The sequence below is a fragment of the Euprymna scolopes genome, chromosome 12 (assembly GCF_053919585.1).
Source record: "Euprymna scolopes isolate OS-2025 chromosome 12, ASM5391958v1, whole genome shotgun sequence".
Taxonomy (NCBI): domain Eukaryota; kingdom Metazoa; phylum Mollusca; class Cephalopoda; order Sepiida; family Sepiolidae; genus Euprymna; species Euprymna scolopes.
This window is the reverse complement of record NC_136493.1, coordinates 27404018-27420782: the sequence shown is the minus strand read 5'-3', so window position 1 is coordinate 27420782 and position 16765 is coordinate 27404018. Positions and strand designations below refer to the sequence as shown.

The window sequence follows — 16765 nt, the reverse complement described above, 5'->3', positions numbered from 1 at the left end:
TGACCCCTTAGCAGCTATTTTTACCAGCTAAAAAACCAAATTGAATTTTTTTTCTACAGGTCTGAACCCTTTATATATCAAGTTTCAAGTCTAAACCAAAAATTGACAATAGTTTAGAGACTGTTCCACACATAGTCAGGCAAGGTCACTTTTACATATTCATACTAGTGTTGGGACGATTAATCGGAAAAATTAGAACATTTTTTTGGGGGGATGGGAGTATTGGAAAAATTTATGCCTATTTTCCGATGCCAAAAAACCATTCGTTTATTATTTTTTTAAATTGATTTTGTTTAGAACAAAATCTCCCACTGCTGGTAGTAATAATAAAATTGATTTTTATTGATTTTAAACTTCCAGTAAAATTAAAATCTATAGTGTGCTTTTTTATGTTTGAGAAAATATCTGTACATTTAACATGTTTTAATAGTAATCGGGAAGAATAACAATTTTATAAATAAATATTTAGGGATTTATAAAGAATCATAATAGGTAATTGTATCGGAATCAGGAAAAATTTTGGAATCGTCCCATCTCTAGTATAGATATAACTACTTCATTTACTCACATAAATTAATATACGAAAATATAAATTTATGCGTAAACTTTAAGTATTTACTTCAAAGGTGCTCAATACGTAGGTAGAGCTAGTTAGTAAGTTATAAAATATATATGGCGATTAAGCTACACTGAATATTCCGCGTTTCATCCACTCTAAGATTCTTCAGGCTTATACACACACACACAATGTTTTTGTTACTAGTAAAATGTCCTATATAACAGAACAAGTACTACACTTTGATCTTGATCAAAAAGCCAAAGAACCATAAAAATGTTTTTAGACTAGACAATAAAGAAAAAAAATCTAATCTATTATTTTATTATCTTTTAGTGAAGATGGGTAGTGTAATACTGATTCTGTGGTCCTAAGGCCATCCTCCTAGAAATTACCTTTTAAGGAGGTGAGGATTAATCCTCCCAGGTATTACATCCTCCTTTATAGGATGGAGTAATGCAGTCGTTGTTCTGTTATCATAAGACAATCTTTCCAGAGAGTATTTTTTTGGGGGGGAGGGGGATGTCTGTTTTGTTGCCATGATACCATACTCAAAAGGCATTACCTGCTTTTAAGAGGGGAGGGGGACAATATAGCACAGGTTCATTTCTCATGATGCCATTTTTCCATGATCTGTTTTTTTAGGGGGGGGGTAGTGTACTACAACGATATCCTAGACAATAACTCCTTGGTGGGGGTGGGGGTGCAATGATACCATCTTCTCAGCTGTTACTGCCTCGTTTTGAGAATAGTGTAGTATATGTTCGTCTGGTCACCATACTAGCAAAAATATGCAACCACAGGAAGCATATTCCAACTAGTATTGAACTAAATTAAGGAGTATCACTTTTTCTCTTGACATGCAAGAAATTTAATGAAATTTCAAAGGCCATCGATACTGAAATGGTTTCTTTAAACATGACAGGAAACATTTATACTTGTGGAAATTGAACACATGAGTTGATATTAGTATGTTGCTCCAGACGACAATGGAAAGATTTGCTCAAGACTATGAAAAGTTGTGAGAAGTTTGTTATCAACCACATGGTGAAGCTATATGGAATATGCTCATAATATTAGAAACAATCACAAAAAAAACAAAACAAAAAAAAATAGCTTAGAAAAAATGAATTAGAGAAAAAAAAATAGAGTGTTTTTATTAGTCCTGGGGCACACTCAAGAGTTATCGCAAAGTATAGACAAACAAAATTATATAGAAATCCGTTAATTGCAACTTTTCAGAAAGTTTTATAAAAATTCAAGGCATCAATTTTTTTTAATAAGAACAAAAGTGTAAATTTTAGTCATTTTAACCAGAAAAGCAACCGCTATGGGGACAACCGGAGTTTTCCTGGAAAATCCGTTCTGTTACTTTTTTTTTTTTTACTCATATTATGTTTAATGTTTGTGCAAAATTTCAAAGAATTCCAAAATGTAGTTATTGAGAAAAGTGTGGACGGATGAATGGACAAGGGTGAATTTACAGGTTCACCCTCCTTTTGTGGAGGTACCAAAAAGAAAAGACAGAAGGAGGAAAAGAGGGAGGAGAGAGAGGAGGAAAGAGAGAAAGGAGGAGGAGGAGGAAAGAGAGAGAGAGAGAGGAGGAGGAGGAAAGAGAGAGAGGGAAAGAGAGAAAGAGGAGGAAAAGAAAAAGAGGAGGAGGAGGAGGAGGAGGAGGAGGAGGAGGAAAGAAATAAAAAGAAAGTGCTTACCAAAGGTCCTTTAGGTTCAAAATGTCTTTGAACTTTGAAATTTTTGGCCGGATCCACTGAAATAAAACCGGTAAAAACAATTAGTTTCAGATTTAAAAAATTTTTTCTGATGAAGATTGATAATTCACATGAAAGAATATTTATTGCATAGCTGTCAAAAATCACACATGAAGTTTTTTTTTATTTTAATATATTTTAAAATGAATAAGTTCTTTTTTTGTATCATTTATTCAATAGTTTGAAAGGAAAAAAAAAAAACGTTCGTTTTAGTACTTTCAACATAATTACAAAACCGTAACTATAAAATACAGGAAAACCATTTGATCATCATAGGTTTAATAAATAAAGAACTGGCCAGAGATCGGTTAATTATCACATCAATTTCTAAAAGTTGTTGATAAAGAAACGTGAAACCGATAATCATCTGAGAAAAGATTTCAAACTATATTTAGTTAAGACTCGATAGGATGATTCTTCATCTCATGGTCATCATATTCAGTTTAATGTCTTGACTTCCAAACTAACCTACCTCTTGTTAGATCTTTATCTCAAGTTTTATGACTTCCTCCCAGGTTTTCTTAAACCTCTACTTGTGAACTAAACCTGTTACTTCAATTGTTCTATGTCTAGAATAAGAGCAGAGTCAAACTATCTGGGAATTATTACACGATAGAATCAATAAAATGTGTAAACAGAAAGTTCAATCACTTACTTGTCAGACCAAAATCACAGGTTGCATACATTCCTTGGAGAGTTCCGCACTTCATATAACCATCTCCATCACCATCAGTTGTAAAAAGAAAAGCATTTGGACCCAGATGCTCGCGGAACTTGTGTTCTAAATGTCTGATATAATCATGATTACATTCAAAGTAGCTCCCATATTCATTCTCAACCTAAAAGCAAAAATAAAAAATTGAAAGGTATTTTTAACGGCATTAGAATTACGTTTTTGCTACTGAAAATAGTGCTCAGTATTAAAAAAACAAAAAAAAAAAAACAGTAGTGTCACAGATGGCTACCTCAACATTATGTATTTTTTTTTTTTTCCGTAGTTGTGTTAGTGATAAAATAAATGTTAATATTTGTTTAAACTGAAAAAAGGTCCACAGATTAATTTTTTTTTAATCCAGCTACTAAGTCGGTCTGAAGGGAAGAGTTCATGCCATCATTCATATCTATTTTTAGACAAGGATCCAGCTATCAGGAACCCGTTGAAAAAAAAAAAAAAAAAAAAAAAGAAAAAAAAAAAAAGGATTTCATCAAATGTATTTTTAGATTGAAATGCAAGGCAGAGAAAAAAGTAGGAGTGAAAACCTCTCTTTCTTTCACTTTTAGTAGGAGTACTTGGTCTCATTTCTTTACTGCTTGATCAGCAAGCATGATGTTTCTCCATGCGTGCGGAAAGATGAAAAAATAAATATAGCAGCCAGAGTAGAGTTGGCCCATGTAATGTTTAGCTGCCTGTTTCCCTAAAGCGGAAAATATCGAAATCTCTCAATTAACACCGCAGAAAGGATATTCTGAAAACTGAAACAAATAATGGGAAAGAAACACGCACATAATGACAGATACGTTCACTGGACAAGATATGAAAACGAAAAACAAACTGAGTTGATGGTTGAACTATTCTCGGCTCTCTATAAAATACCCCCCCCCATACAGACTGAAAACCAATTCTTTTGTTTAATCGCATAATTTCCAGTTACACTATTCTTTCTTTCATTTTCAGGACTCTTGCTCAGCCGATAATAGTTAGAAATATCCCATATCCCGTATTTTGAAGGCTTCCTTTTCTTTAAATTTTTTCTTTCCCATCTGTTAATAAATTTATTTTTAAATTGTTTGAATTGTCTTGACTTTGTTATTTCTCGCATTCGTTGTGCCAGACTTAAGACAAGTTCAGTTAAATAATTCCCCACCCGAGCCACGAGGGATTTCACGAAAGTCAAAACCTTTAATGACAGCCGCCACAAAAAGAAATTGCCATTTTGGCCAGCACAATTATTGGAACAGATGGGCTATGTTAGATGATAATTTTTGAACACACCCTGTCAGGTATAACTGCTACGATAAAGGCATCATACATAAACCATTTAAATTTTCGTGAAATACAAATACGTTCTTATTTCAAGTAACAATACAGGTTCACATGAGAAATCTGGAAAGAAATTTAATATACAAACATTTTAAGAGTGTAGTGGACCTTTAATTTTATTATTAGTATTCATATGAATAAATCTAAAATTGAGCAGATACTTACAACCCATGGTAACATCGAAATTGTTTGAATTATCTTAAATCCTCAAGTACACTGAAATATGGCTTCAATATTTAATTAGTCGTTTCACATGTTATTTGCATAAACATTAATGCCTACTGGCGAGAACTCAAGTGTCTAAGGTCTTTCTCTGTACAGAGGTTTGTCAGGAAAAAAAAAAAAAAAAAAAAAACTAACACGAGAATACTTTTCCTTATAAGTTAACTCTGACCAAATATTCAAAATGATAGAGTATTCATGGTCCAAATAAGACCTTCTCGGTATGGTTAACCAACATTGGCTTTTATAAGGAATGGTGCACCTTCTTCAAGTAATGTTTCTTCAAGTAACAGCACAAAGCTGGATACTCCACCAGACTAGATGAATTCTTGTACTGAAATCCAATAAGAGCAAGAGGCCACAAGAAAGATATACTATAACATAATTAAATAGTCAATTGGGGAGAAAAAAAAAGATTATGTTCTCAACTTCTTTCCCAACTTAGTGGTAAAGGAGGACTTTACTGAAATATTCGAATAGCTATTTATTTCATATAGCAATCAAGTGTTAACCCCCAAGAAGGATGCTATTTGATTTCTGGGAACTTTGACTAAACTAAAATGAAACAAAGACAGAAATTTAATTATGATCTATCTTCTTTTGGGTTAGTCAGTACTCATTGGAGCAATTGATACGTTGTCCAATCAGGATACTTATGTAGAAGGCACTTCTGCCCAACCCTCTCCTCACTTATTTTAAAAAGTTGGTGTTTAAGGATGAAGCTAACATTGTTCTTCTGCTCCAGTAGATATCTCACTGCTGATGCAATTCTCTACCTGTATAAGGACCAAGTATATCCAAGGATGGAGTACTGTTGCCACGTCTGGGCAGCAGCTGCTGGAAGCAGCTTATCCTGCCTTGACAGAATTTAAAATAGACTTTGTAGCCTAGTGGGAGGGTGGGGGGATGCCCTTTTCTCTTCCCTGCAACTTCTTTCTCACAGAAGAGGCGTTATGAGCCTGTTTCTGCTTTCTCGTTATTTTCATGGCAAGTGCTCGTCTGAGCTCCATTCTATGGTGCCCCCTAGCCTGACTTTTACAAAAAATACTTGTCTAGCTGAAACCACTATCAATTTCCCCCACTCTTTATCTGTACCTAAACCCAAACAGTTTCCATGAACAAAGCTTCTTTCTTAGAACTGCATGCCTGTGAAATGGCTCCGTTTTCCTGCTTTCCAACTGACTACAATATCGTTGTCTTCAAGTCCAATGTGAACAAATTTTTGATGAACCGTCCCATTAAGTAATCCAATTTACTCAATTCCCACTACTAACGATTACTATGACATTTTCCCATTGACTATTGTACACTGATTGACCCTTATTCTCGAGTGGCCTCCGGGCCTCGATAAGTGGGAACTCCTTTGTAAAAAAAAAAAGTTACATTCCCATCTTGCTCTTAGTTACAAATTGGGTGAGAGGTGAGATGAAAAATCCAGAACAAGCTCACTTTTATAGTATATCATGCGTATCTATAGACTCATATGTAGACAGGAATTTTTTCTCAACCAGGTTTGTATTTTTGAAACTGTACGAACAAAATCATTTCAGTGTAAGAAAAAGAAAAACTTCTAAATAACCTAATCTTCCTCATCTAAGCATTTTGGTGCTTATTTATAACCAGGCGTTGCCCGGTTGTAAAATATGCTCAAATATTATATTTTAATTCATGCCGATTTTGTATTTATTATTACAGAGCCAAAACTATTGATTATTATATTGTACCAAATATATAGTAGGGATTTCAAAAGTAAAATGATTTGGCTGAGATCAGTTAGAATCAAAACCAAATCATATAGCTTTCCAGCCTTATCCATCAGCGTATGACCTAAACCCATACATATATAAAAAAAAAACCCTGTACATATAAAAAAACTTACAAAAAATAATGTTTAACCTATAACTTAACTATTTTACCATTCGAGAACCAAATTAAAAGTGTGCTACAGGTTCGAATACTCTATATATTGTTGCAGTCTCAAGTCACCACTTCTTTGTTTTTGTAAACAACATACGCTAATTGGCAAAAACAGACACAAAACTGGACACCCCTAGAAATATGTGATGGCCATGCGTTAAAAATAGCAACAACTGAAACAACAAAGAAAAAAAAAAACTCACAAAACTCAATTTTTTGCAACAAAATAAATTCACAGACTTCTTTACTTTTTTCCAGAGATTTAAATACTGGCAATAAACATTTTTGTTGGTAAGAAATCATGTTTAAAATTAATTGTTTTTTGGCACCAGTCAACTAGTATCAACAACTTTCCATGAAGCAAGTGGTTTTCATAGGAAATCCGCAGTTCGGTTATGGAGTTAGAGAGCATTCTCATCCCGACTTATCATTAATTGGGCGTTCCCAGTTGCCATGGGGACCAGGGACAGCAGAATGTGATGCACACTCCTCTACGGACTTCCCCTCACAACCTGCCACTCCAGTTCTTGAACCTGTTTCAACTCCAGCTCATTCCTGCAGATTCCAGTTACTCTAACTCATTTCTGCAGTAACTGCAGCGGCTCCCCAGCTCCCTCCAATGCTTTCGGCGACCAGATCCAGCTACCTGTCCTCCTACTGTTGGGATGATTAATTGAAATCAGAACTTTGGGGATATCGGAATCAGAAAAATTTGTGCCTATTTTCAGATGCCAAAAACGATTCCTTTAATTATCTTTTTTATTTGATTTTGTTTAAAAACAAACCTTTTCACTGCTGGTAATAAAATAAATATTTATTGATAGATTAAATTACGAGTAAAGCTAAAATCTATAGATCATCCACCACACGTGTATTTTTAGGGTTGAGAAAATATCTGCACATTTTATATGTGTTGTTTTTTATGGCAATCAGGAATAAATAACTTTATAGTTAAATATTTAGAGATTTATAAAGAATCAGAATCAGAACTTGTATCGGAATTGGTGAAAATATTGGAATTGTCCTATTACTAGTTCTTACTTAATGAACCAAAGAATCTCAACCCGTGAAACGTTAGTTATCACTCCGCCTGATCCTGAATCTATTTTACCTTTTTTTCTTGGTAAAAATAAAACACAATACAAGTCATCTTTAACCGATCATCTGTGTTTGCCATCCTTTTTTGCTACTGCCATCACTTTTCGTGTCTACTTTATTAATTGTATGGTCGACTGGTTACTTCATGCCTCTCAACACTCAGCAATAATATCAAATTTCAACTCTGTAAACCAAATATTTAGAGAGGAGTTTGGTAGAGTTTTCACACACACCAACAAGGTCATATATATACATTAGGTACGTGCAAAATGAATAGCCGATGTTTAAAATGTATAAACATTTCAACCCCTCCCTTTACTTTAAAATTCACCAAAAATCATGAAATTAATCAATTTTGAGGAAATTTTCAGTATTTATCAAATAAGTATCATGGAATATAATGAACCCATTATTTTTATTCAAATGTTAGTGGAAATGTATCATTTTGTTTAAATAAAAAAACATCTTTAAAGTTATGGTTTTCAGTAGTAAAAAAAAAAAAAAAAAAAGAATTTATTTTTGCTTTTTTTATGAAAATAAAGCATTGTAAATCATAACAATAAAAAAAGAAAAATTAATTTTTCAGGAACATTATGAAAAAATTCCCTAAAGTCCATATTAACAAAATCGATATAACTCGAAGAAAAATAAATTTCTCGAACTAAAGATATTATCATTGATTATTTAATATTTTCACATAAAAAAATTATAATTGCAAAAAAATACATTGTCTTTTTTTAAAATTACATTTCTAGCACAATTATTATATGCAAAATTCTAATACTTTTCTTGCATGAATGAATGCGTAATCTTCAGTCTAACATAATTTTTATATAATCATGAAATATAAAACAAAACTGAAAAAATTTTAAAGCAGGAACACACAAAAGAATTAAATTAAAACAACGGTAAAAATTATACAAACGTTCATGATAGGAATGTACGGATGCAAGGTTGGGGGGAAAAAAAGAAAACCAGTTGGTTTTGTACTTCTTCCCTCCCTTCAACAACCTAATGTCATTTTCAGATAGTCTTTTGACTAACATTTTCGGCTCCTGTAGAACCCATGCATGACAACTTTTCATTTGTTTTCATTGTGCAAAGCCAAACTCACTTTTGGGGGAAGCAATTTTTTTGTATAAACAAGGTGTTTTTTGTTTTTTTTTTAAATTTAATTCAATATCTTAGGACTTTATTAATGATCTTTGAAATTGTTCTAGAAAACTAATATCTTTCAAGGGATTTTTACTATGAATAACTTCAAAATTTAGCTGAACTTGTCAGTTTCCGTGAAAACATTTTTCATTATAATTTTTTTTTTTTTTCAGTTGTAAAAATGTTTTTCCTTTTGGAAATTAACTTTAGGCTTTAATCTTTCAAATACAATAAAAAAAATAATTAGAAACCTACAGCAAAACAACAAAATTATGATAAACAGGCTTTCAAAACTATGCCCCCCTCCCCTATCACTTTTCTGTCATTAATACCTATATATATATATATATATATGTGATTACTTCATTTAATCACATAAATACGAAGATATAATTTTATGCAAAAATTTTTCAATATTTACTTCAACAGTGCTCAATACAGAGGTAGAGCTAAGTAGTAAGTTACGAAAATATATATGGCAAGTAAGCTACACAGAATATTCCACATTTCATTCTCGTAAGAATTTGCCAGGCTTATGTGAACAGTTGTGGTTGTCATGTGTTTATATATATGCACATGCTATTGAGTTTTTTGCTAGCCAATCACCTTTCTAATTGCCATCATGCCCATCCTAATCAGCGATTGGGCAGGCACTTACAGGACAAAGGGACAGTTAGTTTCCGGTTCACCTCTTCTAGATATCCTTTTGCTGTAGTAAGCTGGCCTACTTTCAGTTGGATATGTTATTTTGTGTTTTTTTTTTCTATATTTTGGATCTTATGTTAGTTTATATATATATATATATATATATATATATGATAGATAGATAGATAGAGAGAGAGAGAGACATTTATTAATATATGTTTATTTTATTTTATTCTTTATTTTATTTATTTTCTATTGTCAATTTCAAAATTATTTTGCATTGGTATCATAGAGTAAAGTTTATCATGTGTACACAGTTGTTCGCTATTTCTCTCCTACAGTTTAATAGATGTTGGAGTACTTTAAAGAATAGGATAAAAAATGAAACTTGGAATATTCTGTGTAGCTTAATTGCCCTATATATTTTCATAACTTATAATACATATTCCCGTGTGTTAGAACCATTAAATCTTAAATTCTTTGCAATTATGCAGAATGTAGAAACTATGCATAAATAGAATTCAACATAATAGCGAAATGAAACCAAACATCTAATAAGATACCATAAAAAAGTAAACAATTAAAGCTTGTTTATCAAAAGCAATATGAAAATTAGTTGACGTTCATGTAGTCGTTCACATGTCCAAGACAAAGTATATTAAGTTTATTTTAATAATTGTTCATGAGAAAAAAAGTAGGCTTCTGACATCAATGTCAGAGTGAGGAAAGAACTCAACTTTACAGGGATATAAATTAAACCTATTTTAAAAAATAAAAATACAGAAAAATATATCATGTACGTCCCTGTCATGGGATGAAGAGACCATAATCCAAAAAGTATGTAAATTTGATCACAGTTTTTTGTTTTTTTTTTAAATAGAAAATATTTTTTTTTTTTTTTTTTTTTTTTACAATTTTCAGCAATTTTAATAGGAAATTGTAGCCATAAGAACACCGCTCACACTCGTCATTTCGAATTGAGTTTTCTCTTCATTTATAAGACATGGCGGATCAAAACTGCCTTGTTTCATCATAGAAATGATTTTCTAATATATCTATCTATATATATCTATTAAAGTGAGAATATGTGCAAGTGTGAGGACAACTCTCAACCTATATAATGAAATTTTTATACAGACTTGAAATTTGGTATATAGGGTATTCAGACATCTGGAAAAATTTTAATGAGTTTTCATCCAGAAAAAGGGTTGCTAAGGGGTCAAAATTAAAACATTGGTACTGTGGAGAGGGGAGAGGATTTTTATCTGTTTGTCAATCACAAATCATTCAGATGACAGCTTCCTTATGTTAAGAACAAGTAGGTTTGAAAACACTTAAGTCGTTGCAAGCTGGCCTAATGGTTATCATACTTGATTTGGTTTCAATCTCAGCTAGAGTATCTTGTTTTTTTTTTACTTACAAGAAGTGAATTGTTTAGAAAAAACATAATACTCGCATGCACATGTCTCAGTTTCTTTCAGTTTAAAAAAAAAATTAATTTTACTATATTGGGTACAAGCTAACAATCAGTACACGATTGACTCTAATACTAATAAATGTGAAATCTGTGTAAATTAAATATATTTATACCTGTTTTACAACTATGCTGGGGAGCCTGTTAATATAATACTAAAATTACTTGATCAATTTATATGATTTTTGGAATATGACATCTTCGTATCGTGATGGGTACGTACAAAGACTTAAGCATTTTTTCTTTATTTTTGTTTTTAAAATAAGTTTAATTCTAAATAAGCATCAGTATTTTTTCCAGTTATCTCGGATTTAAGCAATGCTGGGTCAAATGCAATTGCAGAGGATTGTGCCACCCTTGGTTCATTAATAATGCACAGCAACCTTTTCAGAGGTTATCCACTGTCTCTAGAGAGAAACAGAAGCTCACTACTGCATAATCATGGTGAAAATTGTAGGTCAAGTCAACAATTACCTGTAACATAATGATAGGGCCTCCATTTTCATGCAACAATGGTTTCAACATGGGCAGCAATTTATCAAACCACTTGTCTATATGTTGAATGTATTCTTTAAAAACGGACGGGAAAAAAAAAAGTAAAAATTACAATTGGTCAGTAAAATCAGATTCCTTATACTATTCAAGACATTTATAAAAAATAAACAAAAACAAAACAAAAAAAAAAACAGCAACAAAAGTAACTTATTAATAATCTTGAATTTAAAAACTCTCAAATGAGAATTATTAATCGTATGAAATTTTCAGTATTTATCAATGCTAATCAATAGGTACTTATGTAAAAATCACCAAAGTTTTACGCAGTATCGCCAACGCCATCAGTTTGTGTTAAATTGTGTGTAAATTTTAATGGTTGCTATTGTTTTGTTAGATTTTATTAATTAGGGGGTCTTCATAGATTATTTGGAAAATAGGCATGAAAATCAAATTGGATCCACTACAAATATAAATCCGATCACAAATAAAAAATATTTTTAGATTCTGGTTTAATTTGCTATTTTAAAATTGCCAATAGTCATATTTATTTTATCCGAAAATACTTTAAAAACTGGAAACCCTTACCCCAAATTCTATGTTTAAAACTTCACATTGCAGAATACTGGAATTTAATATCATTTAAATCTATTAAAAATAAGTTTTTTAGAATTGTTGTTTTTGTTAATTCTACTAATTATATTGAATATTATTGAGAAAAAAAAAATGTTGATTTTATATGTCCATTTTATATGTCCATTTGTTATTTACAACTTAAAGTGAAATAAGAATTGGCTATTTGTATCTAAAAATTATTTTTCAATCATTTTAGACTTTTTTTAAATGTTGGAATTTTGCTCAACCTAAATTTATTTTGTTTAGTTTTCATAACATGAAATGTGTGTGTGTGGGGGGGGGATACCTAAATAAAAATAAAAAACTTCCCCTCATTTATCTAATCAAAACTGCCTTTAAAATTTAAAAATTAATAAATGTAAAAAATTTTCTGAAAATCTGAATATTAGTTAATTTTTTTGCTAGATTTTTTTTTGTTTATGCTTTCGAAATGATCGCTACATAAGAAAGTTGTTTCAAGGCGTCGATAAGATAATCATTATTTTAGTCTCGCATTTTATTTTTTTTTGAATGCTAAAAAAAAAAAAAGTACTAGTATATTTTAAGCTTCTTTTAAAAATAGTACAAAATTATGATATTAACTCATATTAATGTTACATAGTGTTACATATAAAGGGGGCTAAATTTGTGGTGCATGTTGGAGGTACCTACTAATAAAAAAAAAAGTACTAAAAAATTATTTAATTTAAATCATTAAATTTTCGATTTTTTAAAAATTAAATTTCACACCTTTAGGGCATTACCTTTTTCTAAAAGTTTCAATTGTGGCTATAATGAAATGAATGAGGCATAAAGTAATTTAAGCGATTAAAAAATAAAATAAAAATGAAATAATAAATAAATGAAATAAAAAGTGAAAAAAAAATGATATAAAAACAAATGAACATTAATTTATTAAGCAAAAAAAAAAAATTCATTAATTAAATTCTGACTTTGGTGGAATTTTTTCTAGTCTGGAGGGGGGGGGTATTTATTTTGTCAACAAAAAAAAAAAAAGAAAAAAAAAGAAGAAGTTATTTTTCACTTTCATTGTCCACATATTCTTTGAAATAATCAAAAACCAATTCAATACTTTCATATATGTTTATCACCTAAGTATTGTAAAATACGAATACAAATATTGGATTTCCACTAATCTGATTCATAATATTATTTTGTGGTACATTAAGATCTATGTGATGTAATGTCTGGGCCACCATCTTGATTTTACTGGGGGAAAAAAAAAAAAATCCATGAAACTATTAAAATTCACAATACTTTCTAAAATCCAACCATATTTGGTACAACTAAAGTTCAGTCTATGTTTAAACTGTCCACAAAATTCAGTCACATCTAACAATCTACATTTTATGATTATTCAATGATTTGGGATTCAGGGAGTTCATGCAAAGTGTATTACCTTTGCAAGATGATCGTCTATGGCATTCAATACTATATGAGGTGTTGAATTTTGCAGCTGCAGTTTGTAATAGCTTCTCCATGGTGAATGACTGTCTGTACACAACAAAGAGTCACACCCTTCAAGTGGTACCCTTGTTAATATGCATGGATATAGAGTAAACCTCTAGAAAAAAAATCCTGTTATTCCCATTATTCTAACGTCCAATGAAAGTGATTGCAAATCAGAAAACAGTGGTTGTACAGATAATCACATTCTTGACACGACAGTATGTGGTCTATTTTCTCAGATATGCTCTTAAAGATAGTAACTCCGCTGTTGAGGGGCCTATAGAGGACAACGGACAAAACTGTTGGGTATTCATGACCAAAACTTGGTGAACAAGTCAAATATATAGATGCGACTCATGATGATGCAATTGTAGTTTGCAATATCCTCTCCATAGTGAATAACTATCAGTGTGTAGTGAAGATAGGATACGGCTAATCTAGAGGAGTAAACCTCGATAAATAATCCTGTTATTCTCATGGGTAGCAGTAGTTGCTCTAACGTCCAATGAAAGTGGTTGCAAATCAGAGAACAGTGGTTGTACGAATGATCACATTCTTGACAATGGACAAGCACAATGCCCTAGTTAGTAGATAACTAAGGAGAGATAGTGTTTCAACTAAATATTTATCCCTTAAAAGGGAGTTGATGTTAGGAAGGGCAGCCATAAATTCTTCTTTTTTTTTTTTGCTTCAAACAAATTACAACAATCTGAAGGAAAACAGATGTCCTAGCAAATACATGTAATTACATCCGTTAATGTCCTAAGAGAAGGATAAGAAATAAATGTACCTGGATCCATTGTTCTTAAGCGCAATTTTCTTGTACTGTTTAACAGCCACCCAGGAAAACCACCCTAAAAATGAACAAAAAAGATATAAACAAGACTAAAAAACATTTAGAATTTAAACAAATTATGCAACATATGTAAAACAAATACTAAAAGCAAAATAAATTTACATGAAGGAAGAGGAGTTAAATTTAACAAATGCCAAGACCTGCAATTGAAAATTGGACCTTTAGATTCTTCCAACCGAGCCATTCAGGTTTGTCATGTTACAGCAGCTTTTTTTTTAAATTTAGCATTTAGAGCATGGAGGAGACAGAGGTTGGAGGTAGGAGTTTTAAAAGAAAAATAATATTATAATATTATCCATGTTCCTGGGTAATGCCAGATAACCCTGCTATACAATAAAATGAAGCAAGTCTATTTCTCAAACATCTTTGATTAATAACTTTCTGTATCAGCTTTGTAGGTGTGTCTTGTGCAGTTATTGAGTTAACTGGACACAGACATAACTTTCTTTTAGATAATAAAAGATTCACATTCTTGTTCATTCCATCCAGTTGTTTTTTTTTTTTAAACTCTTTTGCACCCCAAACAAGGCGAGCAAGCAAGGTCCCCCTCTCCATGAATGAAAAATTTACTTTCACCATGACTAATGTTTGTGCAAAATCTTTTAAAAATCCAAGGTTATTGAGAAAAATACAAACAAACGAACAAGGGTGAATTATTCAGTCCAATCTCTTCTTTGTCGGGGGACCAACAAAGCATGTTGCCATTTGGAACGCAAGTGGCTACTATTTGGGATTATGTCTAACAGGAGATTGTGGGGAGTTGAGCAGCAGGATGTCTGCAGGTTAGTACAGTTAGGGAAGCTGGAAACAAAGAGGGAATTCTGAAGTCTAGCAGTCTGAGGGAAGAAGCTGTTAGAGTAGAAGGCTTTCCAGCATCTAGGAACCTCATTAGTGAAGAGGTGAGATTTTGCTGCTAAGTGAATTAGTCAAGAGTATGTACATTAGGAGGCACAATTGTTTTTTTATTTTTATTCATTTTTTTTTTTTAAATTAAATTTTCACCTCAAACAAGGCACAATGTCACTTTGAAGTAGGGGGCTACTATTGGGAACATAAGTTGCAGGGATATTATGAAGGGAGATGAGTAGCAAGATGTTTGTTCACATTACACTTGAACTTCTGCATGTCAGTACAGTTGGGAAAGCAGAATACCAGAAGGGATTTCCAAAGTCTAGCAGCTCTGGGGAAGAAACTATTGGAGTAGAAGGCTTTCTTACACCTAGGGATATCTACTGTGTAGTGGTGGAATTTAGCTGCTTGTTGGGTTTGTCAGGGGTATTTACACTGAGGGGGCACAAGTGCTTGTAGTTCATCAGAGCATTCATCATTAAAATAATTGTAGATCAGGCAGAGGGATGCAACATTTCGGCGATGGGACAGAGGCTGAAGCTTGGTTGACAGTTCAGGACCTACCAGGTTGGCGACTCTCTTTTGAACCCTGCCCAGGAGTTTGAGGCAAGTAGCAGATGCACCAGCCCAAATGTGACAACAGTACTCCATACATGGGCGAATGGTGGCCCAATAGAGGTACAGGATGCTTTCAGGAATAAGTAGCTTTCTAGCATGGTAGAGAGAGCCCACCTTCTTCGCAGCAGCCTTGGCTATACTCTCAATGTATCTGTTCAAATTCATGTTCCCTGTGAATGTTAGGCCGAGGAGTTTAAAGGAAGTACTTTCAGATAATGTGTTTTTGGTCATTGCTACGAGTGGTAGAGAAGGTTTCTTGTAATTATTGAAGGAAACAAGCTTAGTCTTGGTAGCATTGAATGTGACCATCCATTTTTGTCCCAAGTTCACTACAGATTGGAGGTCTTCCTCTAGTGTTTTTGCCATTTTCTTAGATATGTGTTTATTTGTTTTCCCCTTGTGCATATATCAGGGAGGTCATTTATGAATATTAGGAATAGTAAAGGTCCCAGGATAGACCCTTGCGGTACTCCCGCATTTATATCATATTGTTTAGATGCACGACCATCGAGGACAGCCTGGATTCTTCTCTTACTTAGGAAGGATTTAATTACATTATATATTCTTCCAGTAATACCATATGATCTAATTTTCCTTAGAAGACTATCATGCCATATCCTGTCAAAAGCCTTAGATATATCGAGGGCTACTGCTCTACCCTCCCCTGCTTTGCCCAGTAAACAGTATATACGTTCAGAGATTACAGTTAGAATATCTGCTGTGGAGCGGGCTTGCCTAAATCCATATTGATGGTCGGTCAGATGTTTACCAACTGTAAGGTGATGGACTAGAGCTTGATTAATTATGGACTTAAATATTTTGGTGAAAAGCAGGAGGAGGCTAATGGGGCGATAATTTAATGGGTCAGTTCTTTCGCCAGAATTCTTGAAAACTGGTACCACAGAAGCAGTTTTCCAGCAGTCAGGAAAGCAATATTCCTTAAGGCATTTGTTGTAAAGTTTGGGGAGAACTAGAGCAACCTCAGCGG

The 16765-nt window shown here is 32.5% G+C and overlaps 1 protein-coding gene across 2 annotated transcripts in view; it reads right to left on the bottom strand.

The window, feature by feature from the left end:
* LOC145291218 (beta-galactosidase-like) overlaps nucleotides 1-16765 on the bottom strand; it is a 120021-nt gene that overhangs the window by 34305 nt on the left and 68951 nt on the right. For both annotated transcript variants that reach the window (XM_080136806.1, XM_080136805.1), the window contains exons 4-7: nucleotides 14245-14308; nucleotides 11352-11446; nucleotides 2981-3164; nucleotides 2269-2324 (exon numbers count right to left, since the gene is read on the bottom strand). In XM_080136806.1, the coding sequence (XP_079992932.1) occupies nucleotides 2269-2324; nucleotides 2981-3164; nucleotides 11352-11446; nucleotides 14245-14308 (399 nt within the window). The remainder of the gene's footprint in view (nucleotides 1-2268; nucleotides 2325-2980; nucleotides 3165-11351; nucleotides 11447-14244; nucleotides 14309-16765) is intronic.